Source organism: Tupaia chinensis, unplaced genomic scaffold (assembly GCF_000334495.1).
Source record: "Tupaia chinensis unplaced genomic scaffold, TupChi_1.0 Scaffold141044_1, whole genome shotgun sequence".
NCBI classification, from domain to species: Eukaryota; Metazoa; Chordata; class Mammalia; order Scandentia; family Tupaiidae; genus Tupaia; species Tupaia belangeri.
The window spans coordinates 482,600-498,175 of NW_006200910.1; the positions used below are offsets into that span (position 1 = coordinate 482,600).

Consider the following 15,576-nt stretch of genomic DNA (forward strand, 5'->3'; position numbering starts at 1 on the left):
GGGCTCCCATGACCAGTGGCAGGGCAGAAGAGCCCTTGCACTGGAACCACAGTGCCAGGGGTTCTGAGTGGTGAGATCAGAACTGGCCCAGGTCTGGCTCTGCCGCTCACTGTGGGACTGTGTCCAGGTCCTGAATTTTTCAGCCACTCGTGGCGTGGTGGTTAAAGGAGCTGGAGCTCACATGACAAACTATATGGCTCAAATCTGGCCCTGGTGGCTTGAAAAACACTCAGGGAACACATGTGCGTGCCCCAAATACCAACAGGGTGAAGAAATGGAGAGGGGCCTGCAGCATGATCAGGCCCAGCAGGGAGTGCTTTCTCTCTCTCTCTCTCTCTCTGTCTCTCTGGTGAGCACATATGCCCTTTGGCAAATTAAAGAAAAGAAAAAAGATTGTAATCATAAAGTAGGGGTTGATAGCGTTACCTCCCTCATAGATTATGTTTATATTACCCCATAAATGCTAGAGCTCATGGTGTTGTTCATTTTAATGACAGTTGCTACTCGTTTGCTGAGTTTGAATTTAATACAAATCCTTTTACTATTTTTCCTGATGATAGATTCTAGTTTGCTAGGCAGGAAGCCCACGGTTTGGGAAGCCAGAATAAGAAAGCAGTCACTCGCTGTTGGGGACCCCAGGGAAGGCAGGTGTCTGTGCTGTCTGGATCTGAAGCTAGTGGAAGGGGAAGGGGCCAGAAGTGGTGACACAGAGATCTGTGACATCATGCCAGTGGCTGGTATCCCTCTGGCCAGAGCCAAGAGAAGGGTCCTCTCACGAAGCAGTGGGGCCGCCAGCCTGCCCTGATCAGCCTTTTCATGGCTTCATCCAGATGCCTCAGGGCTGGCCTCCAAGGGAGGGCAGGCAGGCACTGGAGTTCCAGGGAGCAGCCTCTCCTGACCAGAATGGCCGTGACGGAACATGGACAGAGCTAGGAATAAACCCTGATACGTAACTGCAGCATCTGGAACCATCTCAGTCCAGTCTCTCATAAGAAGAGAGCAATTCTTCAATCTGCTTTGGATGCAACAGATGCAGATGTGGGCTGCTGTGAGACCCTGGGAATTGGGTGTCTGCAGGGGCCAGGTGCCTGGAACCTTGGCTACTCGTCTCTAGCCCGTGAGGCTCAGCAACCATGAGGAACGGGACTTGGAATCACAGTGAGAAATCTCATGTCACTACTGACAGGAAAACAAGCGGGCGGCCACGCTGACACCTTCCCTGGAACTCCCCCAGTCGCTTCTATCTAACATGACATTCTCGTTACAAGCCTGCCCTGCGGGTTTACGTGCAGAATAGTGAGCTGTGTGACAAAGAGAGGAGGGAATGAGGATGGAGAGAGGTGACACAGACAGCAGCCACCTTACCTCGGCTCTTCCACCTTAGCAGGTTGCAGTCTATCTTTCCTCCCTGTCCCCTTCCCATCTCCCCTGAAATCAGCGCCACAGGACTGAGCCACTAATGGATCTGGGAGGTGGAAGAATCACTGGGGTCTTCCCACTTGCATCAGATAACGGCCAAGAGAATCTAGTTCACTTCTACAGTTGTGAGGTAAAGACATTCTTTTCAGTTGTTCACCCTTGTGGAAAGAGCCTCTATTTTTTGTTGTTGTTGTTGTCGTTATAGGGCTTGAGTGCTTGCCAGAGATAGACAGAGAGGGAAAGTGAGAAATCAGCCCCTGGGAGGATGGCCATGTCATAATCCCGTCTCCTTCTTTCTCTTCTTGGGACTCTGGGCATGTGTGCACAGGTGCCCAGTGTGTTTTGCAAACTGCTGGGTCCAGGACTCCAATGGTGGAGTTGCCATGTAGGAGTCAGTGCCTTAACCTCCACATTGTCTGCTGGCACCTGGGACCTCAGCTCAGCTTTTCATTTTCTCTGTGACTTACTCAACTTCTTCAAACCTCAGTTTCCCCATTTGTAAAAGGAGGATAATTCATACATATGGAAATGTTATTTCCATCTTATTTTAGGAAGTCGGCCCAAATGCCTTACTGCTAGGAAATGGTTGGCTGTGTTTTTCTTAGAGAATATTTGCACTCACTATCATTCGGTCATGTGTTTATAAGGACCCCATCAACAAACTTGACTTGCGTCAATTCAAGACCATGGAAAAGGCTCACCCCCAAATAATTACTTGGCCCACAGATGGATTTTTAGAAGCCAAAGCAGTGACTGGGTCTTCGATGTAGGGAAGTCTACCTTTGCCCAGTGTCCGCAGGTCCCACCTCCAGATGTAAACAGAGTGGGCTCTGCCTCCCACCAGCCAAGAAGACATCCTGGCAGTGCTAGTCAGGAACACAACAGTCATCCCTGCCCCTCTTTGGGATGTGACCCAAACTATTATTCTTTTACAAACCTTAGGAAAGAAGATTTACATGCTCTTCCAGACATTTATGCCCTTTTCTGAAAGAGCTCAGTTGGGAAAATCACCCAATTTCAATCTCCTTAAACTTGACTACAAGAAACTGTAATATTAACAGAATGGAAACGAAGAGGAGATGGCGGCACCACATGGCAGCTCAGGAATGGAATTCCTGGCAGAAAGGTGTTCTCTAAGTGGCTTTGGTCAAGTCAGCTGTGAATCTAACACCCCCTGCAGTGCGGCCAAGAGGGGCCCATGGAGGGTGGGAGGGTCATCACTGGTCCTCCTTACACTATTTCTCTGAGGTCAGGGGCAACTTGCCAAGAGGGGAACAGGTATGAGAGAAGGGGCTAGGTGGCTGGAATTTGAAAGTAATGATCTTACTTTAAGAGCAGAGAACAAACAGTGTAATCTTATTTCTATGGTTGATCTAACCTAGATTGTGTTGCAATCAGTTTTCTTCCGGTCTGTACAGAGCAGACATAAAGACGATGGTCAGCCTATATTTTTGTTTGATGATTTCTGCAATCAGATAGGTTCATGTCCTCTCTGTATCAGAGATGGCAACATGTCATGCTTGGTTCTTTTTTTTTGGAGAGTTTTTTTCACTATAGGGCAAGTGCGCTCGCCAGACAGAGAGAGACATAGAGACAGAAAGCGAGAAATCACCCCCCAGGGGGGATGGTCACGCCACAATCCCTTCTCCTCCACGTTCCTCTCGGGATCTTGGGCACACACGCACACGCACCCGGTGTGAGTTTTAAGCCACTGGGTCCGGGACGCAAACTGCGGCCGACTACGTGGAAGTCCAGCGACATAGCTATTATGCTAACTGCTGGTTCCCCATGCTTGGTTCTTAAATAAACACTCTCTCTCCAAAAGGAAGACCATGATACCTGATCAAGCACAGCACTGAGATGAAGACAGCTCTGAGTTCAAGTCTCAAGGCTGTCCTTCTCAATAACTTTAGAGATGTTAGTCCCTCTGAGAGGACTTTTATCTCCTCATTTAAAAAAAGAATTATTTCATTTAACTTTTATTTATTTTTTAATTTGAGCAGAGAAGGACGGTGTGTGTGTGTGTGTGTGTGAGAGAGAGAGGGAGGGCACGCCGCCAGATTTGGGACTTAAACCATGGTGGGCCATGTGGGAGGCCAATGCCCTTAACCACCATGCCACCTGCCGGCCCCTTTATCCCTCTTTCATATCTTATCTGTGCCTTCAGAGGCTCAATGATTTTTTCCAAAGTCTATTTATTTCCTCAGAAAGAGACAGAGAGTGGCTCTCCTAACAGGGTCTCTGTGCTTTAATCTCATGCCCCACTCCAGCCAGCCGGGACCACGGGCACATATCTGTGTGCACCCATCATGCTCAGGGAGATCTCTGGATGTGGACCATGTGGACCTCCTCATGTGGCCTGAGCACCACAGTGCATTGTGGGACTGCTGCATCACCGTGGCTTGCCTCTGCGCCCTGTCCTTATCTTCAAATGAAGATAAGAATATCTTCTTGGCAGCGATGTGATCAGGTTAGAGGAGACAGTGTATGTAAGTGCCCGGCACTGCGGGCTCTCGGTGAATAGCACCCTTAACATCCACAGTGGTCAGGCTGGGCATAGGCTGAGACCCGTGACAGGTAACCACTCCGTGTACCTCAGCAGGGCAGCCCTATTAGTCGGGCCCAGGAGGCTGACTGGAGGGGCTGCAAGAGGCCAGGGCAAACCATCAGTCTCAGAGCCCCCTGGTTAGAGTAGGGTGGTGGCTCCTAAGGTTGGGGAGGCGTCAGCGCTGGGGACAGGTCCTACCAGTGGTCTTCCCCATTCTCCTCCAGCAGCTGTAGGCTTGGGCTTCTGGGGGCTCCTGCCAGGAGTTGGGGGGTTGGGAGTCGAGGAAGAGGGAATGGGATAGCCTTACGCAAGTTTGGACTTTGGGTATTATTGGAGCCCTCTGGCTATCCCACCCAGGGTTTGTTGAATTTCCTTTTCCTGGTCCCAGGGCCAGACAAGGACACTCTGGGAAGAAAGAAACCATCAGTGTGTACAAGAACAGCAGCTTCTTAATCAGTCCAGGAGAACAGAGCTCAGCCGAAGCGTGGTTCTGCTCTCATTTAATTATCCAAATGATTCCTCTTCTTCTGTCCTCCCTAGGGCTGCATGCCCCAGATTCCCAGGGCCCAGTAATTGCCTCTCTGTTAATAGAAATCATCAGTATTTATTACACCAAGTGCGCCAGCTTATTTCGGCTCTCCTTGTAGCAACACTACGGGGAGGGCTGGGTAGTGTATCACTGAAGTGACTCCACTTAACGCAAGAGTAAAGGCTCCTGAACCGTTCTCTGCTTGGGAGGGCTGAGGAAATCATGAGCCAGCGCCTAATGAGAGGAGACGAGGGGCCTGCAGTGTGGGGTCTGCAGCAGAGCCCCGATGTGACCCTGAGTGAGCAGGAGGCATGGGGACCAGGAACAAGGGTCTGGAAGCCCTTGAAATGATGTCTCCTACCTTCTCCCCAAAGCAAGTCTCCAGGGGCTTCTGTAGCTCTACACTGGGCACAAGACTATAGGAAGAGACTTGAGTTCAAATTCTTGCTTTCCTACTCAGGGCCTTAGAGCTTTGGTCTCCTGGAATGCAGGTCTATTTGTCTGTAAAATGGAGAGCTACATCTACCTCCCAAGGCTGGCATTAGGATTAAATGGGAAAATAATGCCAAATGAATCCACTGGGCCTGCCATGGAGGGAGTGCCACAAAGATCTCCCTCCCTCTCTTTCACCCCACCCCCCCATTTTTTCCGGAAGTTGGTGCCGTGGGGTTGAGATGACATGATACACACCACCAGGCCTTGCATAGTGCCTGGTATAAACGCTGGCCCGGCCCTGTAGCTATTTCAGTCTCTGTGTCCAATGGTGGACACACGAGAAGGCTAAGCCAGGAGCTCCCAGTCCTGGTGCATGTGGATTGGAATGGACACCAGGCTGGCTGCCACTGTGGCTTCCACACCCCCACAGGCAACAGTGGACAATCCCCACCCACCTCTAGTCAGCTGTTGTGTCAGGCTCCTGTTTGCCACTTCTGTGCTGTTAGCCCTGCCCAGGGACCTGTCTGAAAAGGCAGGCAATACATGTGGCCTTAACAGGACTGGGTGGGCTTGGGGGTCACACATGGAGGGACCTGGCACTTTCTGGTTGCCATGTCTATCTTCGGGTACCTACTCTGGGTCCTGGAGACACTTAGCAGTTCCAAGGTTGGCTGTCAAACACGTACTGCACGTGCAGTGCAGGAGGGAGGCACAGAGAAGCCTTCAAAGGCCCAGTAAGTAGGGAACCAGGACTGGGCCTAGGGCCAGCTGACTCCATGTTGTCTTCACTCCTAGGCAGGTCCCCTGCTGATAATATCTGAGCAGTGCATGGAGAGGTTTAAAATACACCTGTGACATAGCGGCTGTGATTTAGAAAACTTGCTAATTTGTAAATATCCACATGTGCAGTTGGTATAAACAGGCATGAAAGTGTTTTCTGACAGTGCTGGTCTCCAGGGGTTATTTGGCAGCAGACTATGCTAGCAGACAGGAACAGTGGGGGTCGGGAAAATGACCAGGGTGTCTGAATGAAGTGATCAGGGCCAGAATGTTCTCAAGGTATTCATATTCAGTCCTGGGCAAGAACAAACCACTATCACCTTCCCGAGTGGAACTACTGTTTTGTCCCCATAACTGAGTTCCTCGGTTTCTATTATGTTTGTAACAGGCTCAACTGTGTCCCTTTAAATATTCATGTCATGTCCTTAAACCCCCCTCAGAATGTGACATCTTTGGAGACTAGATCTTTACGGGGGGGGGGGGTGGTTAAGCTGATGTCTTCAGGGAAGGTCCTACCCTAATATAACTGATACCCTTGTAAGAGGAAATCTAGACAGACAGACACATACAGAAGGAAGACCACATGAAGACACAGGAAGAAGATGGCCCCCAGAAGCCAAGGAGAGAGGCCTAGAACAGTTCTTTGGCTTGCAGCCCTCAGAAAGAACCAGACACCTTGACTTCAGACATCTAGTCTCCGGAGCTATGAGACAATCCATTTCTGTTGTTTAACCACCCAATCTGGGACAGCTTTGTTAACAGCAGCCCTAGGAAACTGACAAAATGGTTTTAATTTCTGCTTGAAATGTAGCACAACCCTCACCTATTAGGAAGGAAGGTTGATGTCTTCCTGAGCCCAGTTAATACCATCTTCTTCAAATCGGTTTGAGAGCTGGTTTTACTGATGGTATTGGACTCTCGCCAGTAGCGGGAAGAGGTGGAAGTGCGTAGAAACTGAGGCAGAGACCAGGAGTGTCAAAGCAACAGGGACAGGCGTTGAAGCGGAGGGCACAGCCACACAGAGACAGAAAGAGGCCCTGGGTCTCCACGGCCTGGCAGTGACTGGCTGCCCACGTTCATCTCGGAAATGTCAGACACATATGAGTAATTACAGAGGTCTTCTCTGGGCACAGCCTCCCCGGCTGGCTCCCGTCTCGCCCTCACAGGCGCATAATGGAATTAGATGCGACTCCACTGCAGTTCTGCGCAGCGACTTACGCCACTGCAGTCAATAAAACCCACTCTTGGAAAGAAACTAGATTACGGGTCAGGGAAGGGTGGCCAGTTGCTGAGCCACCACTGAGCATTCCCTGTGGGGGGCCTTCCCCATTCCTTCCCGCTTCATTTCTACCAAATTACCCAGCTGCCAGGGCGGGCCCTAGTGTCGGATTTGTTATTTAGATTGACTTTACTGTGGATCCTGACATTGACGTGGTACCACGAAATTATGCAGCATGGAATCCAGAGGTGTTTTCAAAATGAGACATCTTCTCTGGCATCTGTCACCGCAAGAGCCGATCATGCAGACACCCGCAGGACCTACGTTGCAGGTGTGCGGTCCTCGCTCCTGTCGCCCTCTAGAGGAGGCCAGGGCAGCGCAGTCTCCACCCATGGTGGGGGGTCTTACCTTGCAGGGGTGAGGATCCACTCCGTATGTCTCCAAGGTCTGCGCTTTTCTTAAGAAGTTCAGCTCTGATGTTGCTGGTGTTTGGCCACTAGGATAAAGAAAATGAGATGGCTTCAGGGTTTCCTCTTTCCACAGCTTCCCCTGAGGCAAGTTTGCCATTAAGAAGTGCTCAGAGGGGTTGGCCGGTGGCGTGGTGGTTAAGGTGGCTGGATCCCACATGGCTGACTTAGCTGTTCAAGTCCCAAACCTGGCACCTTGAAAAGCACGATGGGTGCATGTGCCTGCCCAGAATCCCACAAGAGGACAATGGAGGGGACTACAATTGGCCAACCCCCTGGGGAGTACTTTCTCACTCTCCCTCTCTCTCTGGTGAGTACACCCACCCTATAGCAAATTAAAAGAAAAAAAAGTGCTCAGAAGCAGCCCACATGGTGGTTTGAATCTTTGACCTGGCAGCTTGAAAAACATGCTGGGTATGTGCGGGCATGTGTGCTCCAGATCCTCATAGGATGGAGGAATGGAGAAGTGAGTGGTGTGACCATGCCCCGTGGGGGGTGCCTTCTCCGTTTCCTTTTTCTCTGTCTTTCTCTGGTGAATACTCATACTCATGCCTTTTGGCAAAAAAAAAAAAAAAAAAAAAAGTGCTTAGACTGAACCACATACTTAATTTTCCCAGAGTGCTCCCAGCTTGGTTCTAGGACTAACTTCAGAGACTACTGTCTAGAGTCAAAACTCAGATATCTTCAGGGTGAAGGGGGCTACATGAGCGTGAACACTAAAGGGTGGTGGAGACTGTGGAAAACTGGGATTAACCGCCCCCTACACTAATTAGCACAACTCCTCCTCTTCACTGAGAAGACTGTCATGTGAGAATGCAGGCCCTGCATTACCGGGTGTTATGAATTTTGAAGAAGAATCAGAAGTACTGATGTTTATGTAGTAGTTCACATTTTAAGTATTATGGAGAGAGGGGAAAAAAATCATGTCTGTGGGGGGGAGGCAGGCCAGAGATTGCTTATCTGTGATCTGACCTAGGCTTACATACAAATGAAGGGGCCATCTACCTTGCTGGTGCCACTCAACCCTCTTTCTTTACTAAAAGAGAACATGGAGGGGAGGGCAGCAGGTGGTGTAGTGGTTAAGGATGCTGGACTCCCACATGGCCAACCATGGTTTGAGTTCCAGGCCTGGTGGCTTGCTTTCTCACTTTCTCTCGCTCTTTCCCGCTAAAAAAAAAAAAAGTTTTAAAAAAAAAAATTTAAAAAAAAAAAAAAAAAAAAAAGAACATGGAAAGGTCAGGTGAGGAGAAGCAGGAGACAGTGCTGAGCTCCCCTAACTCAATAGCCCTGTCTGTCAATGGGTGATGATGAGAAGGAAACAAGCTAAAAAGGAAGAAGTCGGCCCTGGCTCCGAGCCACCCAAAGACCGTCAGAATCACTGCCTCCCGGCTGCCTCTGTAGCAGGTGTGCTGAGTCAGTGCAGAGCAGGGAGCAGTAGGACCCTAGGCTCCCTTCTGGCCCCAGAGCCCGGCAGAGCAGATGCAGAGCTGTGAGAAGGGATCGGCAGGTTCTGAAGTCAACAGTTCCAATGGCCTATGGGTAGGGCTGAAAGTTACTTTTTTTTTTTTTTAATTGCCAAAGGGTGCATGTATTCACCAGAGAGAGACAGAGGGAGAGAGGGAGAATGCGTCCCAGAATGAGGCATGGTTACATTGCTATCCCTTCTCCATCTCTCCATCCTGTCAGGATGTTGGGCATGCATGTACACATGCCCACCATGTTTTTCAAGTCATGTTTTTTGAACTATGGTTGGTCATGTGGGATCCAGCTCCTTTACTACTAAACTATGGGGCTGGCCTGAAAATTGCTCGTTTCTGTTTGTCATCTGCCTCAATCCAAAGGAGAAACAGGCACTAATCAATCAGCACCACCTCTGACTTACGCAATGTATAGTCTGGGCCCTTGGAAACTCAAGTTAGAGTTGCAAAAAGGGAACATGGACATGTTTTTACATCATGAAAGCAAAACTGGACCTGAGTAAGTGGCCACGGTTGTGAATGGAGACTTCTGCCTCCATCAGCACACCAGCAAGTGCTTAGGTGGCCGTTAAAGGGCCAGGCTTCAGATGTGCCCAGAGCTCTGAGCCTCTTCCAGGGAGCTTCCTCATTCTCTGTCTGGAGGGTGGAGGCCCTGTGGGCTTCATTCACCCCTGGCGTCTACCCAAATCTCCAGGGTCTTCGAAGCAGGCATCATTTCCTGGAGAATACCCTGCCTTGCACAAGGTTTCTAGAGGACTGTCCCCAGTATTCTGAATCTCCTAAAATCCTGCCCACAGTTCCAACACACCCCTGATCTCTCCTTTGAAAGAACCATGAGACCCCATGCAGCTCTGTGTTTATTCTGACCTTAACCACAAGGGGTCACTATTTTCCTAACAAAGAGTAATGGGAGGCACTAGGGGGCAAGGGACTCAAGCTCCATCTCCCCAGGGAGAGGTGAGAAGCACCTAAGATTCTAAGATAGGTATCGCTGTTTCTTCTGGAGGGTCAGAAACCTGCCATTCAGGATGGGCAGGAGAGTCTTCTTACAAAGGCTAAGGACACTTAGTTTGTTTTTGTTTGTTTATTTTGTTTTGTTTTTTAATTGGGGGGAGATGGTGTGGTCAGTATTGGGACTAGTTTAAACTTAGTATCATTAGAAATATTCCCCACAACAGGACCAGCATTTAGTGTAATGGCTATGTCGCTGGACTCCCACGTAGTCGACCACGGTTCGAGTCCCGGACCCGGTGGTTTAAACTCATGCCGGGTGCATGTGTGTGCGTGCCCAAGATCCCAAGAGGAGAATGGAGGAGAAGGGACTGTGGTGTGGCCATCCCCCCTGGGGGCTGATTTCTCGCTTCCTGTCTCTCTGTCTCTCTCTGTCTGCCTGGCAAGTGCAAGCACCCTATAGCAAAAACCTCTACAAAAAAAAAAAAAATGCTCTTTCCCAGACTTACCCCTTTCAATGAATTTACAGTAGCACGATAGCAGAACAACCAGAGTTTTTCCTATCTGCTTAAATGTTCTCCCATTAAAGTCATGCCTATGAATATCAAGCACGGGAGAGGAACCTAAAGCATTGGGAAGAAGGACAATATTATTATATGCTTTCTGGAAGCTCACCATACTTTTAGACTACAACAAAATAGAATAATTTCCCTGAAGGAATGTATGGAATCAAAAGAAATTAAGGGTCTTGCCACATTTTAAAAGTGCAGGAAAGTTGAAAATTGTGTTCTTTACATAATAGTCTCGCTGGTGAGCGCATGAGCCCTATAGCAAAAACCTCTCCAAAAAAAATGTGCTATGTATTAAAATAGCAGTTTGGCATTTTATTTTGTAATACTGTATTGTATATACCTTTTTCTTCCTAGTTTATCAATTTGAGGTATCTGTGCTCCAGTATGCCACATGAAGTGAAGTCCAAACACTCTATTGCTTTTTAAAATCTGTCTTTGGAAAATGCTGTTTCATAGGAATGAAAGGCTGCATTAAATGAATGCTGTTTTATGGAATTGAGCATATTCTGGCCAAACTAAGAGAAGCTGAGGAAGACAAGGCTCCAGGCTGTGAAGCCATGTCTCCATTCCCTCTGTGCAGGGTCAGGGCTCCCGGTAGAGTAGGTAGGGGAGCCAAAGACACAGTCCCCAAACCAAAGTGCTCTCAGGGCACCCACAGCATTTATGAACCTGGGCCAGCCTGCACAGGCCATCCTCAACCAGAAGTCACCTGTCCCACGGTCATAGACAAGGCAGAGGCCTGTCTTTTGTTCAATCCCCATTCAACCTCTTCTCTTTCTTTTCTCTTTTTTTCTCTTCTGCTGTTTCTTTTATGATTTTCTTTTCCTGTTCCCCAGTTCACACTTCTTCCCTTCCAGTTCATGCTTCTTCTCTCTGTGTCTTCATTTATTTTATTTTTTAATTTTTAAGAGGTTTTTGCCTTAGGGTGTGTGCACTTGTTGGGGACAGAGACAGACAGTAAGAGGGAAAGTGAGAAATCCCCCCCCCCCGCCCCCAGGGGGATGGCTACGCCACAATCCCTTCTCATCCATTCTCCACCTAGGATCTTGGCATGCATGTGCACACATCCGGCATGAATTTCAAGCTGCCAGGTCCAGGACTCGAATTGTAGTCAGCCATGTAGGAGTCCAGTGACATAACTGCTATGCCAACCACTGGTCCTGTATTCATTTATCTTAAAGAAGTAAATTCCTTTCAAAAGCCTGTTCCTCTGCTTTCCTCTACAACACAACTTGGCTCTTGCTGTGGCGTCTTCCCTAAACTACACTCTTGGAGTGAGCCCACAGGGCTTGGGGTTGGTCAGTGGAGCAAAGTGGTGCATCCTGAGGCCAGGAAGCCTGGGGAGTATCACTCTGTGTCAGTAAACGGTCCGTGAGAGCAGAGGACACAGCCCAGAGCCTTTGTGCTCAGGCCATCGGGGAGCCACAGTGTTCCAGGACTATATGGAGTGTCACGCACCTGAGTTCCATTTTGTGAATTTCAGCAATTTTCCTTTCCAACTTCTCTGAATGTTTAGGGAAAAACTGGAACTTGGAGCTGTAGCCTTCAGGGTACTCGAATTGTAGTCAGCCATGTAGGAGTCCAGTGACATAACTGCTATGCCAACCACTGGTCCTGTATTCATTTATCTTAAAGAAGTAAATTCCTTTCAAAAGCCTGTTCCTCTGCTTTCCTCTACAACACAACTTGGCTCTTGCTGTGGCGTCTTCCCTAAACTACACTCTTGGAGTGAGCCCACAGGGCTTGGGGTTGGTCAGTGGAGCAAAGTGGTGCATCCTGAGGCCAGGAAGCCTGGGGAGTATCACTCTGTGTCAGTAAACGGTCCGTGAGAGCAGAGGACACAGCCCAGAGCCTTTGTGCTCAGGCCATCGGGGAGCCACAGTGTTCCAGGACTATATGGAGTGTCACGCACCTGAGTTCCATTTTGTGAATTTCAGCAATTTTCCTTTCCAACTTCTCTGAATGTTTAGGGAAAAACTGGAACTTGGAGCTGTAGCCTTCAGGGTGTTTTCCTGGGTCATAATCTCCAATCTCCGCTTTCAAAAGAAAGGTAGAAAACAATTGTGGAGAAGGTAAAAATCATCAGCAGCAAGGCAACGAGAGACTCACACAGAGAGAGAGCCAGAGCTCGCATCGGATTAACGTGGGCAGGGGTCCCGAGCCTGTGATGGTCGGGCAGAGGGTGGAGTGTGTCCCCTTTTTGTTTCAGCTGTGCACACTGGGTTGATGATCAAGCCTGAGCAGAGACAGTGGAGCTGACCTGTGTCCTGAGGGCACCACGAGTAAATGTGCAATAAAAGAGCGGAAACGTCACGGCCCCATCCATTCGGCTGTGAGAGAGAGGCCTGGGAGCAACCCTCCTTCTGGGAGCCAGCACACGGTGAGCCTGATCAGGAAGACAGAGCCTCCTGGGCCTGAGCCAGGTCAGAAGTCGAACTCATTCTGTAGATTTTAGCAGGGACGTAGCAAATTGATGAATGAGCCATGATCCAAATTCAGAACTCAGCTCTCAGTTCAAATCAAATCGAATGAATAACTTTGAATAAATATTCACTAAGGACTGGCCAGGTGTCAGCCGGGCTCCTTCCCTTGGGAAGACTGGGTATAACCACAGTGTCACGGAGTTCAGAGCACCAAGTTCTAAGGCTGGCTTCTCAGCTCCCTGCCAGGTGGAGGCTTTCTCCTCCAGCCATTCGTGGAGAGAGCTCATCTCTAACACTGTGGAGATCTAGGACCGCTGAACTTTGGGGGGGTGGGCAGGGGACCCCTGGTGCTTTCCACAGTCTGCTCTCAGGTCAGAACAGGCTTTTCCCACATAAAGGACTCCACAGGGAGCGCAGCGGGTATGATAACGGGAGGGAGGGGGTTCCAGCTGCTTTGCGGCTGTCCTTTGTCCTTTCCTAGTGAGAGCCACACCACTTCAGATGAGAAGTCCTAGAGAGGAGGAAGGGAAAGTGTGCCTTTTTCTCACAGCTGAATATCATACTTTGGGCTTGTGTGTTCACCGCAAATCTACTCACCGTGCCTTCCAAATTACTTGGAAATTTCTATGTTTTTTTGTTTTTATATTTGCCAGAGAGCATGTGTGCTTATCAGAGAAAGACAGAGAGGGAGAGGGGAAGTGAGGGGGCACCACCCACGAAACAGGGTCACACTGCAGTTCTTGCGCTTCCATCTCTCCCTCCCTCTGGGATTTTTGAGCATGGACAACGTGTGCCCAGTGTTTCTCAAGCCACTGGGTCTGGAACTCAAATCCTGCAGTCAGCCATGTGGGATCCAGGCGCCTTAACTACAGTGCTATATGCTGGCCCTGTAATTTCTATATCAAGAGACTAAAAGTCTTCCCTGAGCCTGAAGTCCGAGGTGACCTTGAGCCTTAGGGTTATTTATTATGATAATATTCAGAAAGCTCCAAATGGAAAACATCAATGTTACACATCAAATACTTCTTTAAAGAAAAAAAATATGAAAAATTCAATATGATAATCAGGGTAAAACTGAAAGAAAGACTAGAGTTTAAATTTTTATTTATTTCGGAGCTAGCAGGTGGTGTGATGATTAAAGCGCTGATTAAACCACCACCGTGGTTCAAATCCTGGACCTGGAGGCGTGTTTTCTCACTTCTTTTCTCTCTTTCTCTGGGGAGCACATGTGCCCAATAGAAAAATTAAAATAATAATAATAAAATAAAATAATTCTTTAAAAAAAATCACTTTACTTATTTCAGGTTAGGCTTTCTCTCTCTCTCTCTCTTTTGGAGAGGTTTTTGCTAGAGGGTGCATGTACTCACCAGAAAGACAGAGAGAGACAGAGAGACAGAAAGCGAAAAATCACCCCCCAAGGGGAATGGTCACGCTGCAATCCCTTCTCCATTCTCCTCTTGGGATCTTGGGCATGCACGCACATGTGCTTGGCATGAGTTTAAGTCACCAGGTCCAGAACTTGAACTGCGGTCAACTACATGGGAGTCCAGCGACATAACCACTATGCCAACTGCTGGTCCCCAAGGTTTCTCTTTAAAAAAGAAAGGGAAGGGTAAGCAGATAGAGTAGCAGTTACGTTGCTGGACTCCCACATGGACGACCATAGTTTGAGTCTCTTACCCGGTGGCTTGAAACTCATGCCGGTCATGTGGGCATGTGTGTCCAAGATCCTGGGAGGAGAATGGAGAAGGGATGATGGTGTGGCTATCCCCTGTGGGGGATGATTTATTACTTTCCCTTTCACTGTCTCTGTCTCTCTCTTTCTCAGGTGAGCGTGCATGTGCCTTAAGGCAAAAACTTCCTAAAAAAATTAAAGGGGCATCTTTGGTTACCTTAAAATTAGCAAGCATCTCTTAGATTACTTGTTTATGCAATTTTAAAAATAAAAACCTCAGAAGTCAAAATGGTAATGGGTTGAGTTTCTCATTCTCAATGCAGCTGTGATATTTCTTTTGCCAGAAGGACTGGAGTTCTTTATTGGCATGCACTTTCCAGTTTCTCTTTACAAAGTTCCATCCAAGAGTTCACAGATTTCCAATTAAGAGTTCAGATTCATTGATGGAAATGTCATGATTTTAGTGCTATGGTCCAAAATAGTCCAGTGGTAATGACAGTCGCAGGCCTGAGGACAAAGATAAACTAAGACGTGGCATTTAAGTGTCCCCTGTATTTCATAAAAGGAGAAGGGGACATATGTGAAGACTGCATCTCTCTCTCGCTGTTTTGCAAAAAATGCCAATCTGGGCATCAGCTGGGTATGATCAACTCTTTCTTAATAGCATTTTAGGAATGTGCCTGTTGCTTGGAAACACATTCAACTTTGAGCATTCTGAACTGAAAGGTCTCTGAAATACATACCAGAATTCTAGGATGTTTTACACCTTTGAGATTTACATGAGGATAGGAATAAATTGATTTCAATTACCCTCTAGAGTCTCAGTAACTTCAACCAAGAGAGCAAACCAAATCCCCCGATAGAGTCAGAATGACTTTCAGGGGCTGGCTTTAAGATCATAGATATTGTTTAGGATTGAGTGTTGAGTCCTTTTAGGCTCTGGAGAATCTAGGCAAAAATCCTCTAACTTGGACTCCGCTTCAAGTTAGATGCTGTTTAGTCTCGAGAAGTAGTCATCTGTGATCACAGAAGTAATGTAATGAGTACTTAGCATGAGAATAAGTATCTACTGCTGAAAGT

General features: G+C 48.2%; 1 protein-coding gene and 1 long non-coding RNA gene across 5 annotated transcripts in view; one reads left to right on the top strand and one right to left on the bottom strand.

The window, feature by feature from the left end:
* FRMD5 (FERM domain containing 5) overlaps positions 1-15,576 on the bottom strand; it is a 70,801-nt gene that overhangs the window by 27,777 nt on the left and 27,448 nt on the right. For 2 of the 3 annotated variants that reach the window (XR_003546923.1, XM_027766101.1), the window contains exons 1-2: positions 11,857-11,938; positions 7,339-7,426 (exon numbers count right to left, since the gene is read on the bottom strand). Coding sequence is in view for 2 of the 3 variants with exons in the window: in XM_027766101.1 (XP_027621902.1) it covers positions 7,339-7,426; positions 11,857-11,867 (99 nt within the window). In the remaining variant the exon portion in view is untranslated. Of the gene's footprint in view, positions 1-7,338; positions 7,427-11,856; positions 11,939-12,310; positions 12,435-15,576 lie in introns of those variants that run through there. The other variant, XM_027766102.1, reaches the window with a different exon arrangement.
* The window catches only part of LOC102476708 (uncharacterized), a 7,636-nt gene continuing 4,785 nt past the window's right edge, over positions 12,726-15,576 (top strand). The window contains exon 1 of one of the 2 annotated variants that reach the window (XR_336667.3): positions 12,726-12,778. This is a non-coding gene — a long non-coding RNA (uncharacterized LOC102476708). Of the gene's footprint in view, positions 12,822-15,576 lie in introns of both variants that reach the window. The other variant, XR_003546924.1, reaches the window with a different exon arrangement.